The sequence below is a fragment of the Miniopterus schreibersii genome (genome assembly GCF_964146895.1).
Source record: "Miniopterus schreibersii genome assembly, chromosome: 19".
NCBI classification, from domain to species: Eukaryota; Metazoa; Chordata; class Mammalia; order Chiroptera; family Miniopteridae; genus Miniopterus; species Miniopterus schreibersii.
The window spans coordinates 12,501,349-12,526,949 of NC_138119.1; the positions used below are offsets into that span (position 1 = coordinate 12,501,349).

The following is a 25,601-nucleotide window of genomic DNA, read 5'->3' on the forward strand; positions in this document are numbered from 1 at the left end:
GGCAAGCAAAAACCTGGCCCCACCTCCCCACTTTCCAGAAGGGCAAAACTAAGCCCCGATAAGCTCAGTGACGTCCACAGTGAAGAAGACCAGGGAGTGGAGTGGCAGCCCAGGAACCTAACACCCAGAGGCTCTCAACCCACTCAAGGAGAAGCTCTGTTTGCCCCACCCCACCCCCAGCCAAGGTGGACAAAACATCTTCAAACCAGCCTCCAGACACCTGGCATGGAAAATCTTTATTTCTTCTGCTGGAGGGGAAAGCTGGAACAAGGTCCACCTGGGAGGGAGAGAGGGCACAGGGCTACAAATCACCTGTGAGGGGAGCTGTAGAGGCTGGGGCAGGGGCTGAGCCAGGTCATTTGTGGTCCTCCAGGAAGAAGTCATTGTAGGCCATGCACAGTGTGGTCAGGAACACCGAGTACTCCTTAAAGTCGATCTCCTGGTCGCTGTTTTTGTCCAGGCTCTTCATCAGGTCATCAATGCTGCTCTCCTGCATCTTCTTGGAGGGCCCAGGTAGAGGGAAAAGTCAGCACCCCTCTTGGCCCTTCCCCACCACTGCACGGTGCCTCCCATCCCCTGGGAAGGCAGCCTCAGGGTGATCCTCAGCTGGGTCAGCAACACTCTGAGCATCTCGACCCTCAGTCTCCCCCAGCTCACAACCCAACAGGGCCTGGCACCAAGCAGGGGCGTGGGCACCTGACATCTGAACTTCAATTACAATAGGAAGGCAAGGCATCCCTCGCTTTCCCTCACCACTTTCGAGCATCCAAACAAATAATAATCTAGATTTTATACAACACCTGATAGTAACAGCTTGGTGACAATATGGCATTGAGCATGATCCTAGTCTCTAACTTATTCTGTCCCTATAGGGAATAGTTGAGGATTGACCCAGACTGCACATCTCTCTATGACAGTGGTGTGTTGGAGCTGAAAAGCCATGGTGTCCTTTCACTGCCAGGAGAATTTGCAGGACAGCTGTATGGAGATGAGTGCCTGGCGCCCAACTGTAATCTCTGTCTGATCCCCTGCCCTCCCAGCACAGCTCCACCAAGAGAATGGAGACAGGGCCCTTGATTGGTACAGAAAAAAAACACGGACATCCTGCCCTCCCCTCTTCACTGCCCCCAGCTCCAGCTTTTCCATGGGACACAGGACGTTGGGACATACAGAGATGGAAACAGCTCTCTGTGATGCAATCCTTGTCCCCAGTCTGGGCTCCAGTTATAGCCAGTCCCTCCCCAGGGCTTCTGTCCTCCTGTAATTAGCCCCTACTGGACCTGCGGCCCCTCCCTCTGCCCTCATTAACTCCAGGATGCAGAGAACCTGGCAGGAAGGCCAGAGAGCAGGCCCGGTGACACCCACATCTGCTTCAGTCCCCTGCCCATAGCAGCACGCTCGGGGAGCTTCCCTCTGCAGAGGCCCACCAGGGTTCAGGATATGACAGGAGATGCACCCAGGCTGCATTTTAAAGGAAACGGGGAGAGAGATCCACAGGCCTGGCCTGGAATCCCAGCTCAGGCTCACAAGCTGGATATTCCTAGACAAGTCATATAATGTACCTGAACTTCGATCTTTATTTTATTTTTTTTACTGTAAAATAATATTATAACTACCTCTTAGGCCTTCCGCTCCATCAGTCGCCTCCCTCCCACCATCTGCATCTGGTAAGAATCAGTTCCTTCTCGTTCCAACCCTGTGTGCACAGACTAGCAGCACGATCCTTTTGGTTCCTGTGTCAGCACCAGCTGGGAGCTCTGCGTGTGGGGGCCCTGCCCTTGAGCTCTGCACAGCTCCACCTAGACTCCCGGGTCCCATCGTCCCCTACAGTGCCTCACGCAGGCTCTGTCACCACCGTGCGGGCCTGGCCACATCAAAGGTTCCTTGATTTTGTTCTCTAAACCCTCACACAAACTTCCTTCTTCCCAGTGAAACCTGCCTCATCCCTCAGCGCAGAGGTCTAGAGTTCTGTTGGCCCAAGATGCCCACCCTCTTCCTTTGGTTTCTGTCCCTTTTGTCCACCCTGCTCCTGGCTGAGACTAGAGTACCCTGAGTGTAGGTGTGTGTCCCCTCACTCTGGGTCTCTATGGAGGCAGGGCCAGTCTCCCAACTCCACTGGGACCCCCTGACAGTGACATCAGTGCTTCCTCTTTTTCACCTCCCCTCCTATGGTGCCCACTGGGAGCACTGGAACTTTGGAGAGGGGGGCAGGGGTTAGGGGGGACAACCACCTACCTCGCCAAGACACAGCTCCTTCTTGATCAGCTCCTTTAGTTCCCTCCTACTCAGGGTCAGTTTGCTGCCCTCTTTCCCCGAATATTTGTGGAAAGTGGTGACCATAGTGGTCAGGGCCTTCTCAAGAGGGGTCTCCATGATGGTGTGCAACTCTGGAGGGGAAAGGAAGGGGGCAGATCACATTTCCAGGGAAGGCAGACCTTCTGCTGCCTCCTATTACTAGCCTAGTTCCCAGACCCCTCCCTCAAGGACCAGAGACTGGAATCCATGATGAGACCAAAATCCACCAACAAACAGGTGGAACCAAATGTGTCAAGGCAGGTTCGAGTGAGACCCAAGGCTCATTTGGAACAGTCAGAGTGGTGAGACTGACCAGCCCCCGAAGACCACACATTGCCCTGCTTGGAGAATGTTGAAAAGGGTTCTAGGGACAGAAGAATGACAAGATGAACTCCCTAAAAGAACTGATGATAGATGGTGGAGCAGGTAAGGGGTCAGGATTTTCTCCCTGCCCCATCCAGCCTGGGCATTCATTTTCAGAGGCAGCCCTCACCCTAGTCACCCTCCTTTGCCTGGCTGCCCAGATCTCCTGATATTGGGAAGTGTTCCATTATAGGAGTGGGAAACAGGTCAAGGAGAGAGTCTGGAGGTTGGAGGGGGCTAGGGCTGGAACTGGGAGATAAAGTCTCAACAGGAATGGAACAGAAGTGATTGGACTTGTCCAGCTGGTCTCCAGTCTGTAGCCCAGAGAGCTGCACATGCAGACTGGCCACAGGCAGCAGGGGGGATGGGCTTGTTAAAATGTCCAGGATCATATAAGAGCTAGCTAGATCCAGAGGTTGCGTTGGATGGGGCCCTCTAGTTCATGAGCACAGCCACACCCATCCAAGGAAAGAGGCAGCTGGAGCTCCCGTGACTCAGACTTGAAAACCACTTCCCCCTTCCGGAGGAAGGAGGCAACACCCAAGGAACTTGGAGGCTGCAGGTAAATCTCTGCAGAGTCTGGAGCAAACAGGAAGAAGCTGCTGGCTCTCACCTGCAGCCCAAAGACCACCAGTGATTCTTGAACTGGACCTCATTCACCTCCCACCTCCCAAAAACCTCTGCTTCTCCCCATCTCCAGGAGACTCAGCCAGGACTACAGTGGAGGCCAGGGCCTCTGGGCAACGGCAGCAATGTCCTAGCTGGTTCCAATCCCCACCTCCACCCCCAGAGCCCTTCTCAGGAAATGCTGGAAGCCACAGTTCAAATGCCCTGAACGCATTCTCACTCATTGGGCTGGGCCTTCCTTGGTGGAGGTCAGCATGGCTTGTCACTGTCTGGCCTCATTGCCCAGCTTGCTCCACCATATCGATGAGCAGGGAGATCAGAAGGTAGGACTCACCAAGGAAGGAGGAGCAATCCAGAGAATCCACACGGCAGAAACAGGCTCCCTCCCACTGCTCTCTGCCTTTATTCCCTCTCTCCAGTCCCCAGGAAATCAGGGGAGGGGCAGGGCCAATGAGAAGGGGCCAGGGACATGAGGAGACCCAGACCAGAGCCTCCTGAGACAGGCCAGGAGGAAATTCCCTCTACCAATCTCACTTTCCTATTTCCAAACAGAGGGGACAGGGCACACTGATCCCACCGTGGCATATACATCTTCAGCCCCAGAAACTGTTTTCCCAACCAAAAACCAGAATTCACAATCTAGTGGGTCAGCAGGGCAAAAGAGGAGAAGACAGGCTGTCCTAGAAAGAAGACCCAAGCGGTGTGGGCCAAACACAGGGTATCTCCTATGCCCTTAGGCCGCTGTCCACTTGGGAGCTCCCACCCTCACCAAGAAAAGAGCAGACACACCTGGATACGGGAATTAGTGGGGGAAGGTGTTTCTTGCCAAAGGCATGATCCAGGACATTAGCTAGTGTGGAGCCTAAGGTTTTTAAAGGGCTTTCAAATGAATGATTTCTTCTGTCACTCAACTTCATGGGAAAGAATTGTCAGAGACACTTGGAATTGAGGACTGAGAATCAGGGATTGGGGAGGGGATCCAGGGAAGGGTAGGTCCTGGTAATCTGGTAAAGGTTTCAATTGTGGGAAGCAGGTTCCAGGTGCAGTAATGAATGGGTCAGGGGTCAGGGAGAGTTACCTTACCCTAGGAGAGATTCATTGTTCTACCACCAATCAGTCCAAGTCTGAAAACAGAACCAAGTTAGGGGCTCAGCCCCTATGGCTGCTGCAGCCCCACCGTAGGTTGCCTGGGTCCTCGCTGCTGGCCCCACTCCACTCCCACCCCCAGCTGGCAAGGCTGGAGAGGCAGCAGGGACTGGTCGCCTGGCAACAGGAGCTTCGAGGGTGGCGAGGGAAGCAGGAGGAGGCTCAGGGGAGGGCACCCCCAGGATGATGGGCAGACTTGGGCAGGGCAGAGAGAGAAGGGGGGAGAGAAAAACTTTTTTTGGCCAGAGTTCTACCAAAGTCTCTGTAGTCACACTCACGGAATATCTGAGTCATCTACCCCATTCTCCTGAAACTTGAGAGAAAAACACAATGTAATGAGAAGAAAAGGGGAAAGCTTGAAAGGTCCAGGGACCAAACCCTCCCTGCCTCTGGACCTGCCCTCTACTCAGCTCTTCCTTACAGGTCCCCACACTGCCCAGGTGTGGCCTGGAAAGCTAACCTCAATCCCGCCCACCGGAGGCTGTAGCCACCAGCCTTTAACCTAAGGAAAAGCAACACCATGCCTGATATTTTCAGGGATGGGGGATAAAGCTCAATTTTATATATCAGATCATATGTCTGCAATTTTGTCTTCAAAAGTATGGTCACTTCTCACCATCTCCCTCTTTCCCACCCCAGTCACTGTCATCCACTCATCCCTTCCAAGGTCCTTTGCCCTTCTCTGAAGGAACATGATTGCTAACTAATAACAGAGCTCACTCATCCCAGGACCTTTGGGACAGAGACAGGGGTTCAAGAAGGACGATATTCTCAGGCTGTTGCCAACAGCTGGTCTCCCTCCACATCGCCTCTCTGATTCGACCATGTCCAGGAAGGACTCGTCCATCCCTGAGGGTTTAAGCCACGCGCTGGAAGGTAGTGGCAGGACAGGGCCTGGGCTGTGATTGTCAGGACTCGGCCCTCCTCCAAATCCCACACTGGCCTCCACCGGCCTCCCCGTGACTCAGCCCATTCCCCCAGGACGCACAAACTCCATTGCAAACGCCAGCCAGGAACAGATGTAACCTTCAACCCATCCCAGCCTCAGTTACAGGTCCTGCCAGAGACAGCACTGCAGAGGCGGGAGGGGTGAGTGCCCTCGCTAAGACATTCCAAGCCCCTGGGGGCCCCCTTCATCAGCCTTTGGTCCCATCAGAGTCAACTGTGCCCCACACACACACACACACACACACACACACGCACACGCACACGCACACGCACACAGAGTCGCACCACATCCCTCCCCCACCTCCACTAATCTTCTCTCCACAAAATTGCAGCTCAACTCGCAGCGCTCCCCACCCCCATGCCCCTCAGCCCCCACCCCATGCCCCCAGCATCTTTCAGACCATCAGTCTTAGAGTTTCCAAGAATCTTTATTGAACTTTCTCAGCATCCTACACATGTCTGGAGGAGCCAGGGTGAGGCTTTGTGCCCACTGCCCACAGGGAAGGCCCAGGCTGGCAGGCCCCCACCGCATCTGAGGAGCCCTCATTTTTTCCGGGGTTGCTTGTCCGCGAAGCCCTCAAAGAACTCGTTGCACATCATGGCGATGCAGGACAGGAAGACGCAGTACTCCTGGAAGTCCACCTCGTTGTCTTTGTTGTTATCCAGGTTGCTCATCAGCTTCTGGAATGCTGCTTCATCTGTCCTTTTCTGCGGGGGAAGGGGCTACATGTAGACACCAGAGGTCCAGGGGACAGAGCCAAGGCCAGACCAGGTTCCCACCTGCAGATGGGGCTCAGGGAGGCGCGGCCACCCTGGGGCCAGCTTTGGAACTCCAAGCCTCAGGGCTAAGCTAGGCCGGGGGGTGGGTTACCCCCAGGTGAGGAGACCTGAAAGCCAGGATGCAACTGGAAAAGGGGAGCACATCTCCCCCCAAGGTCTTTCTAAGAATCCAATGACACAACGGTCATGAAAGCACTATATAAACTGCAGTGAGTCGGATACAGATGGAAATTGTGACTGATCAGGGGAAACAGGCGTGTGAGTGTCTCCATAACTGTGTCTTCACATTTCACATCTAAAAACCTAATAGAAACTCAAAAATTGTTTTTTGCTGGAGTGATGGTGGACTGTCCTGGCTCGAAGGTCTCAGCTTAGCACACTAATTACCTTGGGAAGTTACTTAGCCTCTCTGAGCTTTAGTTGCCCTTCAGTTAAGTTGTACAAAGCCCCTGGCCAATTGTCTGGCCTGTAACCTACCTGTTCATTCTCAGCCACCTTTCTGCTGGGCGCCAGGATGTGAGAGGTAGGGGTACTCACTCTATTTCCAACCCAGGCAATCAGAGCAAGCTGTCTGCCTCGACTTCCCCAACTAGGTGATAGATGTCAGCTGTAGCCACTGCTCTACAGAAAGACTGGTGCCTCCCAAGGCCTAACCCCTCCTCTGTGGTGACCACCCAAGAGGAGGACTCATTCCCAGGCAGTAGTCACTCACCCCTAAGAAGCTGGGCAGCTCCCGGGTCAGCAGTTCCTTTAGCTCAGACTTGTTGAGCTTGAACTTGTCACCTTCCTTGCCCGAGTACTTGTGGAAAGTAGACACCATCGCATCCAGGGCTTTTTCCAGGGGGGACGTCATGGTGGCAGTCGAGATCTGGGGGTGGGAGTCACAGAGGCACCCTTATCTTCCCCACCCCACCCCAGCTATGTAATTAGAATGCCCCACCCCACTCCCATCACTCAAGGAGCACTTGGTGACATTCTGCTCGCACCACAAGGGGAAGCCTAGAAAGGTGGGGCTCAGCTCCTGGAGGGGAGGGTGTGCACAGTGGGAAATGTGAGCTTCAACAGCAAACACTTGCAGGGCCCGCTGCACAGGCTCTGAATTTCAGGCAGCAAGCAGCTCCCAGGGCCTCACTCCGTCCATTCAGTCCCACAGCTCAGCCCACAGCAGCCCGCCCAGCTCATTCTCCTCCCTCCCAGCGCAGGGCGAGGCTGCTGGAGGCCTGCCCAGGAGTTTGTAGCGGAAAACACCAGCAGTATAGCGTAGGGAGGGGCAGGGTGAGGTGGCAGAGGCAGGGATGCAGGGGAGGCTGAGCTCCCTTGGGCTGGGCTGCTGGGTGCCGGACAGACGCTCACGGGACACTACCAGACGAAAGCCCACAGTTGCCCTCTGCCTTCACTTTGCTTCCCACACCGGAGTATGCACCACAGGCTTATGCAAGCCAGCAAACACAAGCCAACGTACTCACCCACAGGTCACATACACACCAAACATACTATAGCAAAAACATTCTATAGCTCAAATCCAGCCAGTGCATGCATCTTTCTCTTTGTTCTCTCCCTCTCGCACATGCACAGGCATGCACGCATACATTCCGCCCCAGAGCCTCCACATTGGAATCTCACATCTGGACCCATTTAGCACATCTGGCCCCCACCAGCCTCCCCGGTTCCTGTCCCAAGTCTCAGCCTGATACCCCTTGCATTCCGGTCAGGTGACCACAACTCACCAGTTCAAAAGAGAAGAAGCACTGAAGAGAGAAGGTTGGGGAGACAGGAAGAGTGGGGAAAGCCCAGCGGTCTGACCTATTTATACCCCGGCCAGGCCCTGCCCATGGCAGGACGGGGGAGAGCGGGAGACAGCCCTCCCTCCTGGGCCAATGTGGTGCGTGCCAGGGCCCCCTCCACCAACCCAGCCTGGAAACACAGCTCCCTGCCCTGAGGAGTCAAAGACAGACAATGGACAATGAGGAAGTCCCAGTGGGCACAGGCAAGGGGCCTCAATGAGGTGGGCACCCCTAATGTACACAGCGCAGCCTGAGTTTTAGGGACCTGGAAGAAGGGGCAGTCTATGCCTGGGGCATGGGGGACAGGGAACGAGTGGTTCCACCCAGCAGCTAGGAAAGGGAATCCAAGTGTGGTGGGTGATGGCTGGGAAGTTGCCCTGAAAATGTGACTGCCCAGGAACTAATGGAGGGGACCCCAGGCTCAGAGCTTGGGATATATCATGCTATCTTTCTCTCCTCCCCAAAGTCTTACTCTGCCATGCTGAGTAAGACCCAGGGCAGGAGCTGGAGGTCTGGGAGAAGGGACAGGCTAACACCCAAAGGAGGCTCTGGGACCACCCAAGCTTCTCAGTGGAGAAGAGTCCTGGGTGAGGAAGTGATGAAGCAGGGAGTGGGAGTCAGGCATGGGAGCTCAGGGGTGCACTGACGGTACCAGGAGCAGGTGGGCAGGGAGGGCATCAGGGGGGTGGGTGTCAGGTGGAAAGTTAGAGATGAAATGGCACCAAATGGAAGGAGTTAGGGATCATGGTTAGCCCCTCAGGGTGGGGTGTGAATTCAGGGATTGAGTGAGGGTCACAAGTGGGGGGTTAAGGCCCTCAGGTGGCTGTGGATTCAGGGATGGGGTCTGTCTCAAGGTCTCCCTTTCCTCCTCCAATGCAAGGAACCCCTCCTTGGCTGGGGCAACACCCTAATCAGACCTCTGGCATCCTAATCCTATTAGTGCTGTGCTCTGGGCTCCCACAGCCCCAGGCAAGAAACAAACCGGCCCCACCCCCACAGCTCCACCCTCACTCAGAACATCCTGTCCTGAGGACTGAGTTCCATCCCCCGGGAACTTCAGGCTGTCCTCTCTCCCTCTTAGACAACCCAAAGGAGCTTCTCCCTCAAAGACCCCAGAGAGAGAGAGAGAGACCCCCAGCCTCCCTTGAACATCAACCTTGTGCTGGGTGGTGGGGACCATTTTGTTTCTGCAGGGTCTGAAACTTCCCTCCGCCCCCTTTGTCAGTGGAAAAAGCCAGAGGGGAGAAAGAACATCAGCAGACTGTGCCCCAAGGCCCTAGCTGTCCTCTTAGAATAACCAAACCAAGCCAAGTGACAGCAGTTCTTTATTAGGAGTTAGGAGGTCTGTTCCTGTCGTGGTTTCATTCACTCTCCCAGGCCTGGACAGCCTCAAAGCAGATCCCCACCTCGGCTCATCTCAGGCCACTGTAGGGAGACAGTGAGTGGCTGCTCTACATGCCACTAGCTGTGATCCTGGGAACAGGTCCCCTCGCCATGGGCAAAATGGGTTAAGATATCAGGGGCAAACCTGGGAGACCCCCAATGGAAAGGGTGCAGGAAAGAGGGGAAAGGGTGTGGGTGACATGCCCAGGTCTGCCTCAGGGCAGAGATGGAGCAGATTTGAGCAGACCCCTACAGGCAGCGCTGGAGAAGAAGCTACTGGGAGCAGGGGGGCTCGGGGGCACAGTCCTTGAAGTAATCGTGGCAGTAGGTGCAGAGGCAGGCAAGCGAGCGCACGTACTCCACGAAGTCCACCTCACAGTCCTTGTTGGTGTCCAGAACACTCATGAACTTATTGTAGTCACACTCCCGAAACTCCGTCTGTTGGGGGGGATGAGTGGGGTTTATGGGGGGCAGGTTGAAGTTGGGGGGGATGAGTGGGGTTTATGGGGGGCAGCAGCCGCACACACAGACTGCTTCCCTCCCCCCCACTCCTGGGTGATCCCACCCATCCCAACCCACACCCCTTCTGGGGGCAACCTCAGCCTACCTGCCCTGATAACTCACCATGCCAATCCCCTCCCAAACCCCCCTTCCATTTGCTGAGCACCCACTCCTGCTGCCGCCTCTAGGTTAGGCATTCTTCACAGTGCTCCCACTGCACCCCCCCGCAGCAGGGTGATGAGGAAACAGATTCCCGCCGCATCAGTTCCCTTCCTAGAGCCCCTTCCCCATGGTCTAGCCCCCCCCCCCCCCCGCTCTTGCTCAGAGCTTGTCCAAGCAAAGCTTCCCCCAAGGGTGGGCATCCCACGAGCTCACCGGGGTCCAGGTGGGCAGCTCCTTCTGCAGCAGCTCCTTGAGCTCTGCCTGGCAGAGCTTGTGCTTGTCCCCGCAGCGCCCCGCATACTCCCGGAAGGTGCACACAATGGCAGCCACCGCCTGCTCCAGAGGCCTAGCCATCCTCACTGTCACAGAGCAAGGGGGTGAGCCGCAGCAGAAGCCCAGGTCACTGCCCTGCACCTCTGCCCTCCGTGTTTCTGGGACTGCTCCCAGGCCTGTCTTAATTTCCACCAGGCTTCTGGCCTCATCAGCCCCTCCTCCTCTGAGCAGCCCTCCCTGATCACACCAGTGCCACCTAATCTATTTCCCTACCACCAATCCCTGCTGTTCTTATTTTCCTGGACAGAGGTCTCATTTCTCCAACATCTCTGCAAACCCCACAGGGACTCCCTGAGAAGTCCTTGATTCTCTCTAGCTTTTCTCATCCCAGACACCCAGGAAGGACTCAGTCCTACTCTGCACCACCCCAGGACATACAGCCCTTGGCCCTGGAAGCCTCCTCCCCTTCAAGACCCCAGAGTTTCTGTAGGAATTTGCTCAAAGAGACCCTTGCCCCATGCTCTCTGTCCTCAGGCCCTTAGAGAAGCTAGGCATTCTCAGGAAGGGTCAGGTCTGAGAGGGACCCCTCACCACCACCACCCATCACCATCCCTCCTCCCCTGACTCAGGGAAGCTACATCCAAAGGAAATGCTTCTGAGATCTTCTCTGCCTCTCACTAACTATGCAACCCTGGATGAGCTGTTGACCCTGCCTGGGTCTCAGGTGCCATATCTATAAAGTGAAGTCAATCTTACCTCACAGGCCTAGACAGGAAGTCAGCTCAGGTATATACCTCTCTAATCTGCCCCATCTGAGATTATCCCACTGACCCCTAATGGTCTTGAGACAGAAGGCTCTACATAGGGGTACCTTGTTCTGAGGAAATTTTTTCCATTGATTTTTAAACAGAGTGGGAGGGAGGGTGGGAGGGAGAGAGAGAGAGAGAGAGAGAGAGAGAAACACCTATTTGAGAGACACATAGATTGGTTGCCCCCAACCAAACCTGCAACAGAGGTACTGTGCCCTTGATGGAACCGAATCCATGGACCGAGAACCAGTGACCCTTCGGTCTGAGGGTTGGTGCTCTAACCACTGAGCCAGGGCAGGGTACCTTGTTCTGTTAGAGGGGAAGCCCTTCTTGGAACTTCCCCACGCCATTCCACTGGCTCCTTTTACCGCCCTTTTGGGAGGACACCTCCAGCCTGGTGAAACCATAAGGCAGCTAGGAAGGCAAGTGTTGTTTTCATGTGAGCCCAATGACTCACTCCTGGTTCCCCAGGGGACAGGAGTCTTTCAACACAAGAGAGCCAGGGCCAAGCCTCGCCCCCTGATGATTCCCCCTCTGCTGGGCCCTATGGTGCATGTGGCCAGCAAATGATTGTGGCTGTGTGGGAAGAGGAGGAACAGGGTAATGGGTCCAAGCACTCCCAGGGGTCTAACTCTTTGTGACAGCCCGGGATTGAAGCAGGGTGTCCGGGTTCCCAGGAGAGGAAAGGGCTATGGTCCCAGGGAATCAGGAACCTCAGAGGTGCTCGGCTGCCCTTCTGGGCTCTTGCCAGCCTGCCTGGCGCCACCACTGTTGTTTTTCCAGAAGCTTGGTGCCTGGAAACTGGAGGGAATCCTCTCTTCCCTGTGCAGCCTGGCCTGTCTCAATCCATTGGCAGGGAAGAAAGAAGGAGGCAAGGGGGAGGAGGAGGGAGCTAACTGAGGGCAGCACCAGTGCTTTGAGCCCATTGCCTCCACCCCAGGGCCAAACCTCAGCTCTGCACACCCCCTAACCCAAACTTCCCAACGACCCCTCACTATACAAGGGAAACCCTGAGTCCACCATATATGACTTCCCTCACCTCATCAGACCCTGCTGTGGTTATCCCTCCAGCCCCATGCCAAGACCCTGGGCTACCCAACACCCAATCCACAGCACAACCCAAGCAGCAGGCACTTACCACTGGTGTTGGCGTTTCAACTGTAGGAGCCTATAGGCAGCACACCCCTATTTGTAGTCTGCCAAGGAAGGAAGGGGGCAATTATAGGGGAGCCCAAGTAGGTCAAGCTGAGGGTGCCCCCAGGGGCTCCCCTGCCTCCTTCCCTGGCAGCCCCTATTACAGGCCCACCCACTCACCTATCCATACACACATCAAAGGCCCAGTCTGGGCCTCAGACACCACCTCCCTTCACTCCCCTTCTACCCTCCCCCAGAGCTGGGAACTGGGGACAGCCTCCAGCTCATCTTCCTCTGTCGCTGGAGGAGACAGGCTGGGCTAGTTCATCACATCCATCCCCTATACTTCACTCAGAACAGGCGCCACAGAATACAAAGTGGGAACACACTCTAGCCTGGAGTAAGTTTTTATCCCCAGAGAGCCCCTGTGCCTGAGGGGATCTTGGAGCATTTACAGATGAGAAGATGGAGACATGGGACACCCCCTGCCTAAGCTCCAGATCCTTTTGCATTTGGGGAGATCATCTGGAGGGTGTGTCAGGGAGGAAAAGTTTTTATTTTACCCTTCCAGGCTCTTTGACTGGTCTAATAATAAAATTAGCGTAAAACAGATTAACAGGAGAGAGAAATTTAATTTTGTACATACAGGGTGATCCATAAGAATATGGGGCCCACAGGTGGTCAGGCAAGTGAGGTTTATGTGCTATTCTGAACTAAGGACAAGGGGTTAGGCTCTGGGACTTCAAAGGAGAGAAAGGCAATACATATGGAGATGAAAAAACAAATATTTGCTGGGTCAGAAAGAGACAATGGGACAAAGAGAGGATTGTCTCCAAGCCCCGCTGAGTCTCCTCTCCCACACTTAGCCCACATCCTTTGCAGATCCTTCTGATGATAGTGCTCTTCCTGGCCAGTGCTCTTCCTTTATCTAAATTCTTTTAGGCAGCTAAGGGGTCCGTAAAAGCTCTCCCTGAGATTTTTGGAACTCAATTGTCTTCAGCTCAAATAATCCACATGCCAGGGTGGTACATTCTGGGAATGCTCATTCCAAACCCCTGCAGATGTCTTTGAGGCACAGGGGGAAGGTGCCTTGCTCACAGGGGCACTTGCAGCAGTCTAGGCCGAGTTGGAGAGAACGCACGCCCCCCCCACGGTGCTGTGAGTGACCGTGGACTGCAGGCTCCGCGTGGGCTGGCTGTGGCTAGAGCTCTTTAAGCCCATTTCCTGCCTTCCCCAGCTCCGTTTAGTGCCACCCTTTCTTGAAGACCCATGAGGTGAGGTGGGTTTCCCCTGGCTTTTAGCTTAAATGTGTAACCCTTTAGGGTCCCAGAATGATGGAGAGGTGTCCCCCTCGTGTGTCGTGTCCCGTCCCCGTCCCCCCCCCCGTCCCCCCCCCCCCCCCCCCCCGTCAAGTGAGCCCGGGGCTTTATCTCTGTCTTCATCACTTCACTAACCATCAAAACCAAAGGTCGTTTTGGCAGTTTGATCAATGCCTTCAGGGCACAAGGGGCCCTGGTGCCCTGCTGGTCTCCTGGAGTCTGCTTTCACTTAAATCTTGATTTCTACATTCCTTACTGCCTTGTCAGCACTTGCATACTTGAAAAAGATTTTTATTTAATTCTGTGCAGCATATTTTGTTGTTTTAGGTTGGAGCAGGCACAGATTACCATATTACCAGAAATGGAAATCCCTTCTGAAGGGGTTCGGAACAGACCTCTCCAAGATGTGCCACTTGGGCATGTGAATTATTTTGACCTGAAGGCAACTGAGACCCTGTGGGTTCATGAGAAACTTTTACCTCTCCCTTAAAGAACTTTAATTAGGGATCTTGTCCATAATAAGAGTTATCCCTAGAAATAACTTTTTGCCTTATCTGTATGGCAGTGCAAACATGTAATTATTGAACACCTGCTTTTCTTATCGTCCAGTGAATGACCCTCGTCCCCTCTGAAGCCCCAGCTCCAGACCTCATCCTTAGCTCAGAATGTCCCATACACCTCATTTTAACTTTCTGTCTCTGAACCTTTCAGGTATGTAGGGCCTCTGACTTTTTCGTGTATGTGGGGTTTCCATGCATATATATGTAATTAAATTTGGCTTTTTTGTTTTCGTTGCTGTTAATATGTCTCATGTTGATTTCATTATTGCACCATCTGGAAGAACCTAGAAGGGGAGAGGAAAGTTCCTTCCTGGCCACACTTCATATTCCTTCTCCATTCCCTCCCTCATCCCTGAGCCTGAGAGACCCCTTCCCATTTCACAGAAAGAGAACCCAAGACCCAGAAGAGTGTGGGAGGGGGAGGAGAGGTCATCTCCCAGGCCTCTGAAGAAGCCCTAGTGCTCCTGGAGGTAGCCAGAGATATAATATCTTGAGCTCACTCCAGGTCCCCAGCAGCCAAGCCTTGCCCATGCCATCAGCTCCTTGAAGACAGTCCCTGTGGGTGAAGGGAGTGAGCGACAGGGAGGGAAGAGTGGGCTGCGATTAGCCCTGTTGTTTGGGTGTGTTTTTAATCCTCACCTGAGGATATGTTTTATTGATTTTAGAGAGACAGGAAGGGAGAGGAAGAGAGAGAGAGAGGAACTTCGATGTGAGAGAGAAACATCGATTAGTTGCCTCCTATACTTGCCCTGACCGGGAATCGAACCCGCAACCCTTACGTGCATGGGACAACACTCCAACCAACTGAGCCACACCAGCCAGGACAGCCCTGTTTTATAGGCAAGGAATTATGGGGAGCAGGGCATAGAGGTGGGGCCAGAGTGGGCCCGCAATTAATTCATTTCTAGGTCAAGCACTTATTCTCACCTATGATATCCTAGCCTCGCCACCAGCCACCTCCCAGAAGCAGGTCACCCCCTCACCCCACTCCACCACCACCCCCCAACCTCATTTTCTTCATCTGTCAGTGACTGAGGATAATAATGGTAACCACTTCATAGGGTTGCTGTGGGCTTAAAGGAGTTAATACATATATACAAAGCTCATGGATAAGTAGTGCTTGGCACATGGTAAGGGCATAGATGTGAGAGGTAGGTAACTTGCCCAAGGTCACATAACTAATCAGTGGCAGGGCTCAGAGCCATTTGTTATTCATACAAATATTTAGAAACACCTGTCCAAGGCGTTGAAGATATAGCTATAAACAAAGCAAAAGAAGTCCCTGCTCTGTGAAGATGACACCTGAATGGAGAAAACAGGCAATAACGAATACATGAACAATCAGACTATACTAATGCCACCGCCAGCAAGTGGGCCTGGTTCTCCGTTGATCCAGAGCATTTGGACTCTGCTCACCCAAGGTTCCCTTCACCTGACACAAAGCCAAGGCTTTGGAGATGGCTGGGGGGAAGGGGAGGAAAACCTGAACTGCAACCCCCATGTTGCATAGGAGTGAGACCTTTTCTTAGAGACCCAGGTCAAGTTCCAGCACTGTTCCTTAATTAACCTCTCCCAGCCCTTATTTCCTTCCTCTGTGAAGTGCAGAAACTAAGGGCACATCTTTCATCCAATTGCTGAGGAGTCAATGAGATGGTGCTGGAGCAGGCCCAGCACAGAGCCTGGCCAGGAGGGGTGCTCCTTGAGTGGCAGGTGCTTTTCCCTCTAAAAGGGCCTAATAATAGCTCCTCCCCACATTACCATGAGGCTGGAATGACAATGTACACCAACAGAGCTTTGAGAACTGCTGTGGAAATGTTAATTACCATCATCAGGATTCCCTGACCTGTATTCACTGGTTCCCTTTCCTACAGGATATTAGGAAAGTGGGCTTCTCATTTTTTATTGCTAGAGCCTGCCTGGCCTTGCCTCCCCAGCCCTAGACACGCAGTTGAGGCAGAACAGTGAGAACAAATAAGTTGTCCCAGCACCTCCTCACTCAGCTCCTCTCCATCTCTGGGGAGCGCTAGTCTGAGCTACTCTGTAAGTGGTTCCCAAGCATCAGAGTTTCCCAGGGAAGTAATAAAAGTAAAAAAACAATTCAGGAAAATGTTGTCTATTGCTTGTCTACTATTCATCCCCTCTTTCCTTATTACTAACATTCTTTTTTTTTACCAAAGTGTCAACATGTCGAGCTAAAAATACTTGGTTGCAGCTAAGGCTAGTCATATTGCCAAAGAGATGTAGGTGGAAATACCTGGGGAGAGTACTTCTTGCATAATAAAAGGGCAAAGAAGAAAACTTTTTGTACCTAACCTTTTCTCTGACTTCCAGCTTGGAACACGGACAGTGAGGCCTGGAGGTATAGCAGCCATATTGTAATCATGAAGCAACAAGCACAAGGGGGAAAACATATATGCTATAGATTACAGGGCAAAAAACGAAAAGATACGGGGTGTCAGACAGGATCTCTGGGCCCCTGAGCCAATCCTGAACTGCCTATCCAGACTTCTTACTATGTAGGACAACTAAAGCCACTATTATTACACAGGTTTTCTGCAACTCATAGTTGAATAAATTCCTAACCAGTAGAAAACATTTTTATATCTGAAAGTGGAGCCCTCAAGTAGAATAATCTAAAATGTGGGATTGGCTAAGTGGAGGAAGGAAGGCAGTGAGATATGAGGACCCAATATGTGCAGCCTGGAAAGTCGGAGATCTTTGTTATGAAATGAGAAAATATTTAGTCAAACTGTCTCCTGATATATCTTGGGGTGCAGACCAAAGGGCAACCTTGGTGTAGTGATAGAGAGACTGGTAGGAAAAGTTTAGAAAGCATGAGCGGGCTCCTTGCATCTTTCATCAAAGACCTGCAAGAGTAAGATGCTGCTATTACAAAAACCTAAAGCAGGTATCATTGGCTTTGGGACTAGGCAATGAACGAAGTTAGAATTACCTCAAAGAGGTTTTTAATAATCATTTGGAGGGCAGTGAAAAATTGCTACTGGAAGTTGAAGAAAAGGCAAACCCTGGTGGAGTATCTGGAAGTACCACTTTCTGTGACAATGAGAAAAATATAAAGGGTAACTAATGGAAATAGAAAAGGGTGCCAAATGAACTCATGGTTCTGCTAAGGAGATTTTTAGACAGAATATTGCCAATTGGTTTCTTCTGGGTGCTAATGGTAAAATATGAGAAGAAAAAGATGAATTAAAGAAGGAGCTGTTCAGTTTTTTAGCAGAATTTAGAGAAAATACAGAGGACCCAGGACAGCCTTTTCAGCCAGTAAATGGCTCTCAATGTAATAAATGATCACAGGGCGAAGATTAAAATCCAGGGCCCTGCCAATAAAAAAGACCTCACGGTAAAGATGAGGTAAGACTCTTTATGAAAACCTCGAAAAGATTCAAGGGCAAGTCTCACAGATCTTCTCAGATAAACGATATGGTGTCTGATAATTTTAGAAGTGTGCCTCCTAGAGCTTTTCAGACAAGAGGGTCTTTAAGGATCATAAGGGCACCCTGACTGGTGTAGCTCAGTAGGTTGAGTGTAATCCCATGCACGTAGAGGTCCCCAGTTCGATTCCTCCTCATTGCGGGGCTCAATCCCCACTAGGGGGCATGCAGGAGATGTTTCTCTCTCTTCCTCTCTTTCTGTCTCCCTCTCTCCCTTTCTCTCTTTAAAAAAAAAAAACAATAAAAACATATATTTTTTAAAAATTAATCAAAAGGGCATTTTCTCATAACACCCTGACTCTCAGTCTAAGGTAGAGGAGGGCCAGTCTCAAAGATTTGTAAATGTGGTTTGGGTCTAATTAAGTGAATTATAAGTTAATACATAGGAATGCCACAACATTTTAAAAAGAATTGTATCATCTTGGACTGAAAGGGTCAGAGACACCTCAAAACAAAAAGAAACTTTGTGTCTTCAACTTTTTATGGGCAAGAAGCAAACAGACATTTCTGATGGAAAAGAAAGTTAGCTCAGAAAATAAAACCAAGAGCCTAGAGGGTAGAGCCAAGAACCATTATAGGAAGAATAGCTAAGAATCTGGTGACATGTGTTTGACTTAATTCAGAATTGCTATAGACCAATGACCACTCTGCGCCTCCAACCCACCACCACCCCCTTTTGAAAAGGAGTGTTTATTTCAGTTATCTATCTCTGTCTCTCCTTTGTACATTGAATTTGTTGTTCACAGATCTCCAGGTCAAGGGGAGTTATTCTTGAATAGCTGTACTGGAGGAACTGCCCCTGGGAAGCCTCATTCATATCTCAACCTGACTTAGATAACAAAATTCTGAACTTCAAGTTGATGCCTTATTGGGATAAGATGCTGTGTGGGTCTTGGGAAGGAGGTGAGTGCATTTTGCATATGAAATGAACTGTGAACTGTGGTTGCTGAAAGACAGACTATGACATATAGTCTCCAAAGATAGTTACTGTCAATTTTACCTTAAAAGATGGAGCTAATTCTCCTCCCCTTGAATAAGAGCCAGACTTAATGACTTGCTTGATCAATAGAATGCAACAGAAGTGACGTTCTGGGATTTCTGAGATAAATCTTAAGAAGCCTTGCAGATCCTATTTGAGCTTCTTGGGATGCTCGCTTTGGGGACACTCACTCTCAGAACAAAATTCTGAGAAGCCAGGCCACACTGAGAAAGGTTATGGGTAGACATTCCAGATGACAGTCCTGGCTGAGCTCCCAGCTGACAACCAGCATCACTTGACAGGTACATTGAGTGAGCGACTTTGGAAGTTGAGTTTATTTGAACTTTGTTTTTGTTTTTGTTTTTTAATGTGGTTGTTTTTAATTCTCACCCGAGGACATACTTAGAGGGAGAGAGAGAGAGAGAGAGAGAGAGAGAGAGAGAGAGAGAGAGAGAGAGAAAGAGAGAGAGAGAGGCCAATTGGTTGCCTTCCATACACACCCCAACCAGGGATCGAACCTACAGCCAAAGTATGTACATTGACTGGGAATCGAATTAGGAACCTCTTGGTGTACAGGACAACGCTCAACCAACTGAGCCACTCCCACTGGGCTCATTTGAGCTTTCAGATGAATCCAGCCCCAACTTCCAGCCGAAACCACATAAGAAACCCATGTGGTGGAAGTCCAATCAATTGATCCCAGTTTACTCACAGAACTCTGAGAAATAATAAGTTTACATTTTAATTCACCAAGTGTTGAGGTGGTTTCTTATGCAGCAATAGGTAACCAGAACAGCATCTTCAAGTCACTGAACCAAACCTGAATTGCATACACCAGACTTTTTTATTATATGAGGCATTTAAATGCTTATTTATTTAAGCCACAATTAGTGAGGTTTCCTATAATTTGCAACTGGATATATTCCTAACTGGTAGAGAATTTGGTAACTAGAAGTGAGATCCATAAATAAAAATAAAAAATAAAAAGAACCCAAAATGTGGAATTGGATGAAGAAAAAAAAAGAATAAAATATGAGGACCTTTGCAAACTGGAAAGTTAGTGATCTTGTTATGAGATGGCAAAGCATTTGGTCAAACTATCATCTGATAATGCACAATAGGATGCATAATATACAGCATCCTAGGTTACAATTTTAGGGAAAATGGTAGAAAAAAAATCAGAATGTTGATATGAGCTAGTCCCTAGTAGTTTTCAGCAGAGACCAACAGGAGAAGAATGAACTCTAACTAGAGCTAGGAAATCTGAAAGCAGATATAAAAAGAAATACAGCTTTACTGAAAACAGGGACACTGCCTATGGCTTGCAATCAGACAAGAAGTCCTTAATATGAAGTTTTGTTGGTTGATTAGACTAACTTATGTCTCTTGAGCAGATCCCAATACAACTGGCTGCTCACAGTATTGAATGTCAAAGTCTGTCCTTTGTTCTGAGATTATATCTTTCATTCTTTGTTGGAATATTTTTATGAAATGATAGTGATAGTAGATGGGATTTGCCTTTTTTAATATCTTTATTTGGAAGGGAAAAAAAAGTCAGCAAATGGCCCTGGCAGGGTGGCTCAGTTGGTTGGAACATTGTCCCATGCTCCGAAAGGCAACAGGTTCAATTCCCAGTCAGGGCACATACCTAGGCTGTGGTGTCAAACCCTGGTCGGGGTGTATACAAGAGGCAACCAATCCATGTGTTTCTCTCACATCAATGTTTCTCTTTCTCCCTTCCTCTATCTCTAAAATCAATTTTTTTTTAATTTTTCAAAAATGTTAGCAAACTATCTCAATTTCCAAATTTTCCAGGTATTTGAAACCCCAAAGTGTGAAACCTAAGGCATAGCTCTGGCCTTGGGGAGACTTCCAGATGGAGAGTCAGAGCTCAAAAAGGAGTCAGATCTAGGAAGCCCTCAGTTTTCAGCACCGCAACGTTGCCAGTCAGGTTACAAGACATCACTGAGCAATTAAAATATTATCAACAAACAGAAAAGTTTATTGAGTACAAAACTAAAAAAGTTACAAAGTCCTCCGGGGCCCCAGGAGACCCATGGCAGGGAGCTGAGAGCCCTGCTTCAGGGCCGGTCTGGAAGGCCCTGGAAGAAGTCATTGCACATGATAGTGACAAGGGCCAGGAAAACAGCATACTCCTGAAAGTCCACCTCCTGGTCACTGTTCTCATCCAGGTTGCCCATCAGCTTCTTCAGGCCCTCCTCATCTACCTTCTCCTGAAAGCAAGAGAGAATGGGGTGATCACCAGGCCAATCTCTACCCCACCTCCACCCCAAACACACACTCACTGGTCAGAGCCCAGTTCTCCCTTTGAACTGGGAAACCTGGGAAGCGTTGGGCAGAGAGCCCCTGGGAGCTACTAAGAGGGCCCATGATTGAGGACAGATGGATGCTCACTGGTGAGATCCTCCAGTTCTCCTTGCAGGGAGCACGCCAGGCACCCCCAAGCACAGGATCAGCTCTTCTCCCCACAGGAGCCCAGCGTGGGCATCATAACTCCCATTTTGCTGACAAAGAAATTAAAGCTTTCTGGAGCCACTGCCAATCTCCATCACCAGAAAGGTGAATTCAGAAAAGGCAAACTCTTTTTAAAACAACCAAAGTAAAATCAAACTTTAAAAGTTTGACCCCAAAAAATATTTTTAAGGAAAGAAGGACCCACTTCATAGGTTCAGAGTCTGAGACTTGACTTTGGGATTATCCAGGAGCTGGTATGGGGAGGGGGAGGGGCAGGTTGAAAGTTGACTGCATTTCTCTGCAAATATCTCAGAGTGTGTGTCTTAGCTGGACCTTTCTCCCCCAACACACCTTAATTTGGCATATAAATATTAAAAAATGAGAGAGAGAAAGATCTGTGTGATCTTGGGCCAGGCACTTCCTCTCTCTGGGCTCTGGTTTGCTCAGCTCTCCAATGAGGGGATTGAATAGACTTTGAGGGCACTAACAGCACATCTATTCTCTAGAAAGCTGCAGGGAACAGCCAGTAAGAGGGTTCTCACACGTGGCCTTACTCCCACTCCAATGAGATCATGAAGGGCCCAGCCCCACCCCGGTGTCTGCATCAGCAGGCACCCTCAAGAGGGGAGAAGAGATAACCGGTGCCCTTTCACATACACCAGGACCCTCCCACCTGAGGCCACCCCACTCACCCCTACAAAGCTGGGCAGCTCCTTGTGCAGAAGTTCCTTCATCTCTCCCTTACTCAGCTTGAACTTGTCGCCCTCCTTGCCAGAGTACTTGTGGAAGGTAGTGACCATCACAGCCAACGCCTGCTCTAGGGGACTGGACATCTTGGATCTGGAGCCAAATGGATGACAGGTGTTGGAGACGCCTCAGCCCAGCCTGCAGGGCCCACCGCTGCCCCTGTGCCCTAACCTGCCTCTCCAAACCTTCCGAAGGGAAGGCAGGGGCTGCATCTCCCCCCCAGACTGTGGCTCCCTGGGCAGGGGCCACGCCTCCACCTCACTCTGAAGGCAGATGCTAAACCTTCCCCTGTGTTTGGAAGTCACCAAGGGCAGGGCCTCATGTCTCCTCTGATCGCCCTTGGGACACACCCCAGAGCAGGGCTCCCCTGTTTGAGTGTCTGTGGGAAAGGGAATGACAGGGCGATCAGAGTTCCATTTGGCTCCTTCCCAGGCCAGTGGACTCTGTGCCAACACTGGGGTAACAGGCATATCCATGGGCTAGTTAGCTGAGATTCACTGGGCTAGGGCAGTAAACGTGGCTACAGCCTAGATACGAGGTTCCCTGAGGAGTCGATTCCATCCTCAGATGGGGCTCCTAAGGCCAAAGGATGTCACTCTCCCCGGAATCTAATGAACAAAATAAACAGATGAATAAAATAGAACCAGAGGCATGGAAACATGGAACAGACTGATGAATCTCAGAGGGAAGGTGGAGGTGGGGCGGGGGTGGGGAGGGTGAATGGGAAGAGATTAACCAAAGAATGTAAATGCATATATGCATTGCCCATGGACACAGACAATAGGGTGGTAAAGGCCTGGGGTGGGGTGGAACCAGATGGAGGAGGGCAATGGGGGGGGGGGGACATCTGTAATACTCTCAACAATAAAGATAAAATAAATAAAATAAACACAAACTTTTTAAAAATTAAAAAATAAGAATAAATGGAAGCTCCCTCAGGCAGAGATGTCTCCTCCCTCAGACTATGGGCTCTTAGAGGATAGGGAATATGTCTCCCTTTATATTGGGGTGCTGGCTCTTTGCAGATAGGGCATGAACACCCTCCCCACCAGGAAGGATACCACTGGGTTTGGTACTAAAGAAATTAAATGTCCATTGCTCTGAAATCAGAGTGGAATCTGGGAACACAAGGACAGACCTCAGAGGTCATCTTTTCCAAGGCCTTGCATCTGAAAATGTTCAGACCAGCCCAGGAGGATTAGGCAGGTCCCAGGATGAGGCCAGAGGAGCTGGTGATGGAGGCAAGAAAAACCCCAGGCCCATCCTGCCAGCCAGCAGCAGGGCAGGAGGAGACAGGAAGTGTAGTGGGCAGACCTATGCTGCTATTCAGGGCAGACCCCAGCAGGCCCACACACTTGAGATCCCTGGCTGTTGCTCCTTAGTCCTGCTAGAATCCAGAACTTTGCAAAAAACAAAACAAACTCAGGATTCTCGTTAAAGCACCCACACACCCCGCCCCCTCATACTCCTAGACCCAGACCCCCAAGAAGGACCTCTAGACTGAGAGACCCATAGGGGGCCCCCAGACTAAGACCCAAGAGAGGGCCTCAGAGTAACCCCCAAACTGAGACCTCACAGAGGAACTGGGGAAATAAAACTCAAACTGACACTTCACAGAAGATCCCCTCAAATGGAAGAGATGCAGAGAGGTCCCAGGCTGATCTACCAAGGAAGCCAGAAAGAGAAAACTATGGAGAAAAAGATCAGGACAAAGGAGCAAAGGCAGATACCCGTAGGGGTCATTCCCACCCCCCTCAGCACGACAGAGGTACTCACCAGGCCAGATGGCAGAGAGAGACTCGGGGAGGAAAGCAAAGGGCCAGGTTCACAGAATGGGGATTTATATGCCAGCCCTACTGGCCCCAAACTTGGCATTTTCAGGCAGCCGAACCTGCCCTAACTTGATCCTGTCAAAACCTGGCCTCCAGCCACCCCCACGCCCTCCCACCGGGTCCCCTCCCTCTCAGAGACTGCCAGCTCTGCCACCAGCTGGAAGAGAGCCCTAGGCCCAAAAGGCAGCCCTCGGGCCCACCCAGGGCACGGGGTGAATGGGAGGTGTCATGGGAAGAGGCAGCCCGGGCCCAGGGTGAGGGGAGGCAGCTGTTTGTGTGGCCTGGAGACTCATGCCAGGCCTTGTTCTCATGACATGCCTGTGAGTCACAGCTCATTCACATGTCATAGGTTGCAGGCGCACACTAGGACTTCACAGGCCTCTGTGTGTGTGTGTGTGTGTGTGTGTGTGTGTGTGTGTGTGTGTGAGAGAGAGAGAGAGAGGGTGTCTGTGTGTGGGGGGGGAGACAGACACAGAGAGAGAGTTTGAAGCAGTCTGTGCCACCCATAGAAAGCTGAGACCCAGAAAAGGTGTGGGGAGGGGCATCTCGGGAAGGAGAGGAGGGTAAGGCTTCATGGAGGGGGGTAAACAGAGTTACTGTGAATAGCCACCACCAGAAACCCTGGCCCCGTAACCTAGTTGGTTAGAGCGTCCTCCCAGTACACCAAGGTTGTGGGTTTGATCCCCGCCAGGGCACATACAAGAATCAACCAATGATGCATAAATAAGTGCAAAAACAAATCGATGTTTCTCTCTCTCTTGCTCTCAAATAAATAAATAAATAAATAATAGCCACCACCAGAATACCTGTTAATGAGGAGCGTGGGTGTGCTTAAAAAATACCTTGAAAGACCCACTTTGGGTAGGAAAAGGTCTGGAAGGAGACAGAGACACCATGAGAGATGGAGATGCCTCTGCTTATAACTGGCGTTGGGTAAGCCATAGTCTGGAGGGAAGGGGCGGGGCAGGACAGCTTTCTAAGCCGGGAGGCCAGGATTCACGCTGCCCCCACCTAGGCCCACCTTACCTACTGCTCTTGGTTTATCCCCAGCCCAGTGTGGGCACCGCCCTTCCCGCCAGTCTGGGCACGGCCCTTCCTGCAGCCCCAGCTCCCCTCCCCCCTCCGGATGTCCAGCAGCTTCTTCCCCTCCCCCAGCTCCCAACCTCCCCGCCCCCTCCTAGGTGACTCACCCTGTGGTGAAAGCCCAGATGCCCAGGCAGTGACTCAGCGGCACCCTCGCCACACCCCTGCCCCAGGGCCAGGGCAGCCGGCGGAAACTCCAACCCTGCCGGGGGGAGAGTGCTGATACCAGGGCCTGCAGTAGCCCACCCTGGGGAGCTCTGGATTATCACACCACAGAGTTCAGACGAAAACCAGCTAGGATCAGATGTGAAGCCAGACTGGTCTCTGCCTGGGGGTCACCTTGGGACTTAGGGGCCACCTGAGCACCATGTATAAAGTCAGGCTTGGAGCTCAAATGTCTTCTAGACCTTTGCACGCCGCCCAGTGTGCCCTCTTCCCCAAGGCACTTGAACCCCTCGTGCTACTGCCCTTCCCCATCAAAACCTATTTCACATAGAGCTTGGAATAAAAATCCTTCACCCTGAGTGTAAGGGCCGATGAGGGGATGGGGGTGTTGAGGAATGAGTGAAGAAAACAACATGGAGTCGGTACAGCTAAGCTGACTTAAAATGGATTCTTTGTTGTCAAGCTGGTTCAGATCAAATGGGCTGAAGCATGAGGAATAGATTTTATTTTACTTTAGCTAAGGCCTGAGGTCTTAAACTTTTGAACTTTCCAGTTGTGCATCAGTGCCTGGAGAGACATAAATTCCTACAGATAGCCCTCTGAAGGACTTAGGGAAAAAAGTCCGTGTGTCCAGACCACCTGACATCCATTATCCAGACCACTGAACATCTGGAATATTATTGTCACAGACCAATCCAGAGGCTAAAAATGCAGGACTGACTGTTCTCAAGAATGTACTTTTTCCTATAAGGACTCTCAGCTTTTCGTTCTTCTTCAAAACACT

General features: G+C 51.2%; 4 protein-coding genes across 4 annotated transcripts; all 4 read right to left on the reverse strand.

Annotated features, from left to right (window-relative positions):
* Nucleotides 1-217: 217 nt before the first annotated feature.
* Nucleotides 218-3,658, reverse strand: S100A5 (S100 calcium binding protein A5). Its single transcript, XM_081121168.1, has 3 exons — nucleotides 3,620-3,658; nucleotides 2,236-2,387; nucleotides 218-499 (listed from the first exon to the last, which is right to left on the reverse strand). The coding sequence occupies exons 2-3, from the start codon at nucleotides 2,371-2,373 to the stop codon at nucleotides 356-358; spliced, it is 282 nt and encodes a 93-aa protein (XP_080977294.1). The 5' UTR covers nucleotides 2,374-2,387; nucleotides 3,620-3,658; the 3' UTR covers nucleotides 218-355.
* A 2,130-nt stretch (nucleotides 3,659-5,788) lies between these two features.
* Nucleotides 5,789-7,984, reverse strand: S100A4 (S100 calcium binding protein A4). The gene is made up of 3 exons (XM_081121165.1): nucleotides 7,887-7,984; nucleotides 6,872-7,027; nucleotides 5,789-6,087 (listed from the first exon to the last, which is right to left on the reverse strand). Exons 2-3 carry the CDS (start codon nucleotides 7,010-7,012, stop codon nucleotides 5,923-5,925), a joined length of 306 nt encoding a protein of 101 aa, XP_080977291.1. The 5' UTR covers nucleotides 7,013-7,027; nucleotides 7,887-7,984; the 3' UTR covers nucleotides 5,789-5,922.
* A 1,272-nt stretch (nucleotides 7,985-9,256) lies between these two features.
* Nucleotides 9,257-12,263, reverse strand: S100A3 (S100 calcium binding protein A3). Its single transcript, XM_081121166.1, has 3 exons — nucleotides 12,210-12,263; nucleotides 10,203-10,348; nucleotides 9,257-9,764 (listed from the first exon to the last, which is right to left on the reverse strand). The coding sequence occupies exons 2-3, from the start codon at nucleotides 10,341-10,343 to the stop codon at nucleotides 9,600-9,602; spliced, it is 306 nt and encodes a 101-aa protein (XP_080977292.1). The 5' UTR covers nucleotides 10,344-10,348; nucleotides 12,210-12,263; the 3' UTR covers nucleotides 9,257-9,599.
* Nucleotides 12,264-20,494: 8,231 nt separating this feature from the next.
* On the reverse strand, nucleotides 20,495-23,848 carry S100A2 (S100 calcium binding protein A2). The gene is made up of 3 exons (XM_081121167.1): nucleotides 23,514-23,848; nucleotides 21,683-21,830; nucleotides 20,495-20,749 (listed from the first exon to the last, which is right to left on the reverse strand). The coding sequence occupies exons 2-3, from the start codon at nucleotides 21,821-21,823 to the stop codon at nucleotides 20,597-20,599; spliced, it is 294 nt and encodes a 97-aa protein (XP_080977293.1). The 5' UTR covers nucleotides 21,824-21,830; nucleotides 23,514-23,848; the 3' UTR covers nucleotides 20,495-20,596.
* Nucleotides 23,849-25,601: the final 1,753 nt, after the last annotated feature.

Bases quoted from the DNA above. Each gene is read 5' to 3' on its own strand.
- S100A5 (XM_081121168.1), bottom strand. From the start codon at position 2,373: ATGGAGACCCCTCTTGAGAAGGCCCTGACCACTATGGTCACCACTTTC. The intron at 500-2,235 runs GTAGGTGGTTGT...GGGCCCTCCAAG, and splicing joins AGGAGCTGTGTCTTGGCGAG to AAGATGCAGGAGAGCAGCAT.
- S100A3 (XM_081121166.1), bottom strand. From the start codon at position 10,343: ATGGCTAGGCCTCTGGAGCAGGCGGTGGCTGCCATTGTGTGCACCTTC. The intron at 9,765-10,202 runs GTGAGCTCGTGG...CCCCCCCAACAG, and splicing joins AGCTGCCCACCTGGACCCCG to ACGGAGTTTCGGGAGTGTGA.
- S100A2 (XM_081121167.1), bottom strand. From the start codon at position 21,823: ATGTCCAGTCCCCTAGAGCAGGCGTTGGCTGTGATGGTCACTACCTTC. The intron at 20,750-21,682 runs GTGAGTGGGGTG...TCTTGCTTTCAG, and splicing joins AGCTGCCCAGCTTTGTAGGG to GAGAAGGTAGATGAGGAGGG.
- S100A4 (XM_081121165.1), bottom strand. From the start codon at position 7,012: ATGACGTCCCCCCTGGAAAAAGCCCTGGATGCGATGGTGTCTACTTTC. The intron at 6,088-6,871 runs GTGAGTGACTAC...CTTCCCCCGCAG, and splicing joins AGCTGCCCAGCTTCTTAGGG to AAAAGGACAGATGAAGCAGC.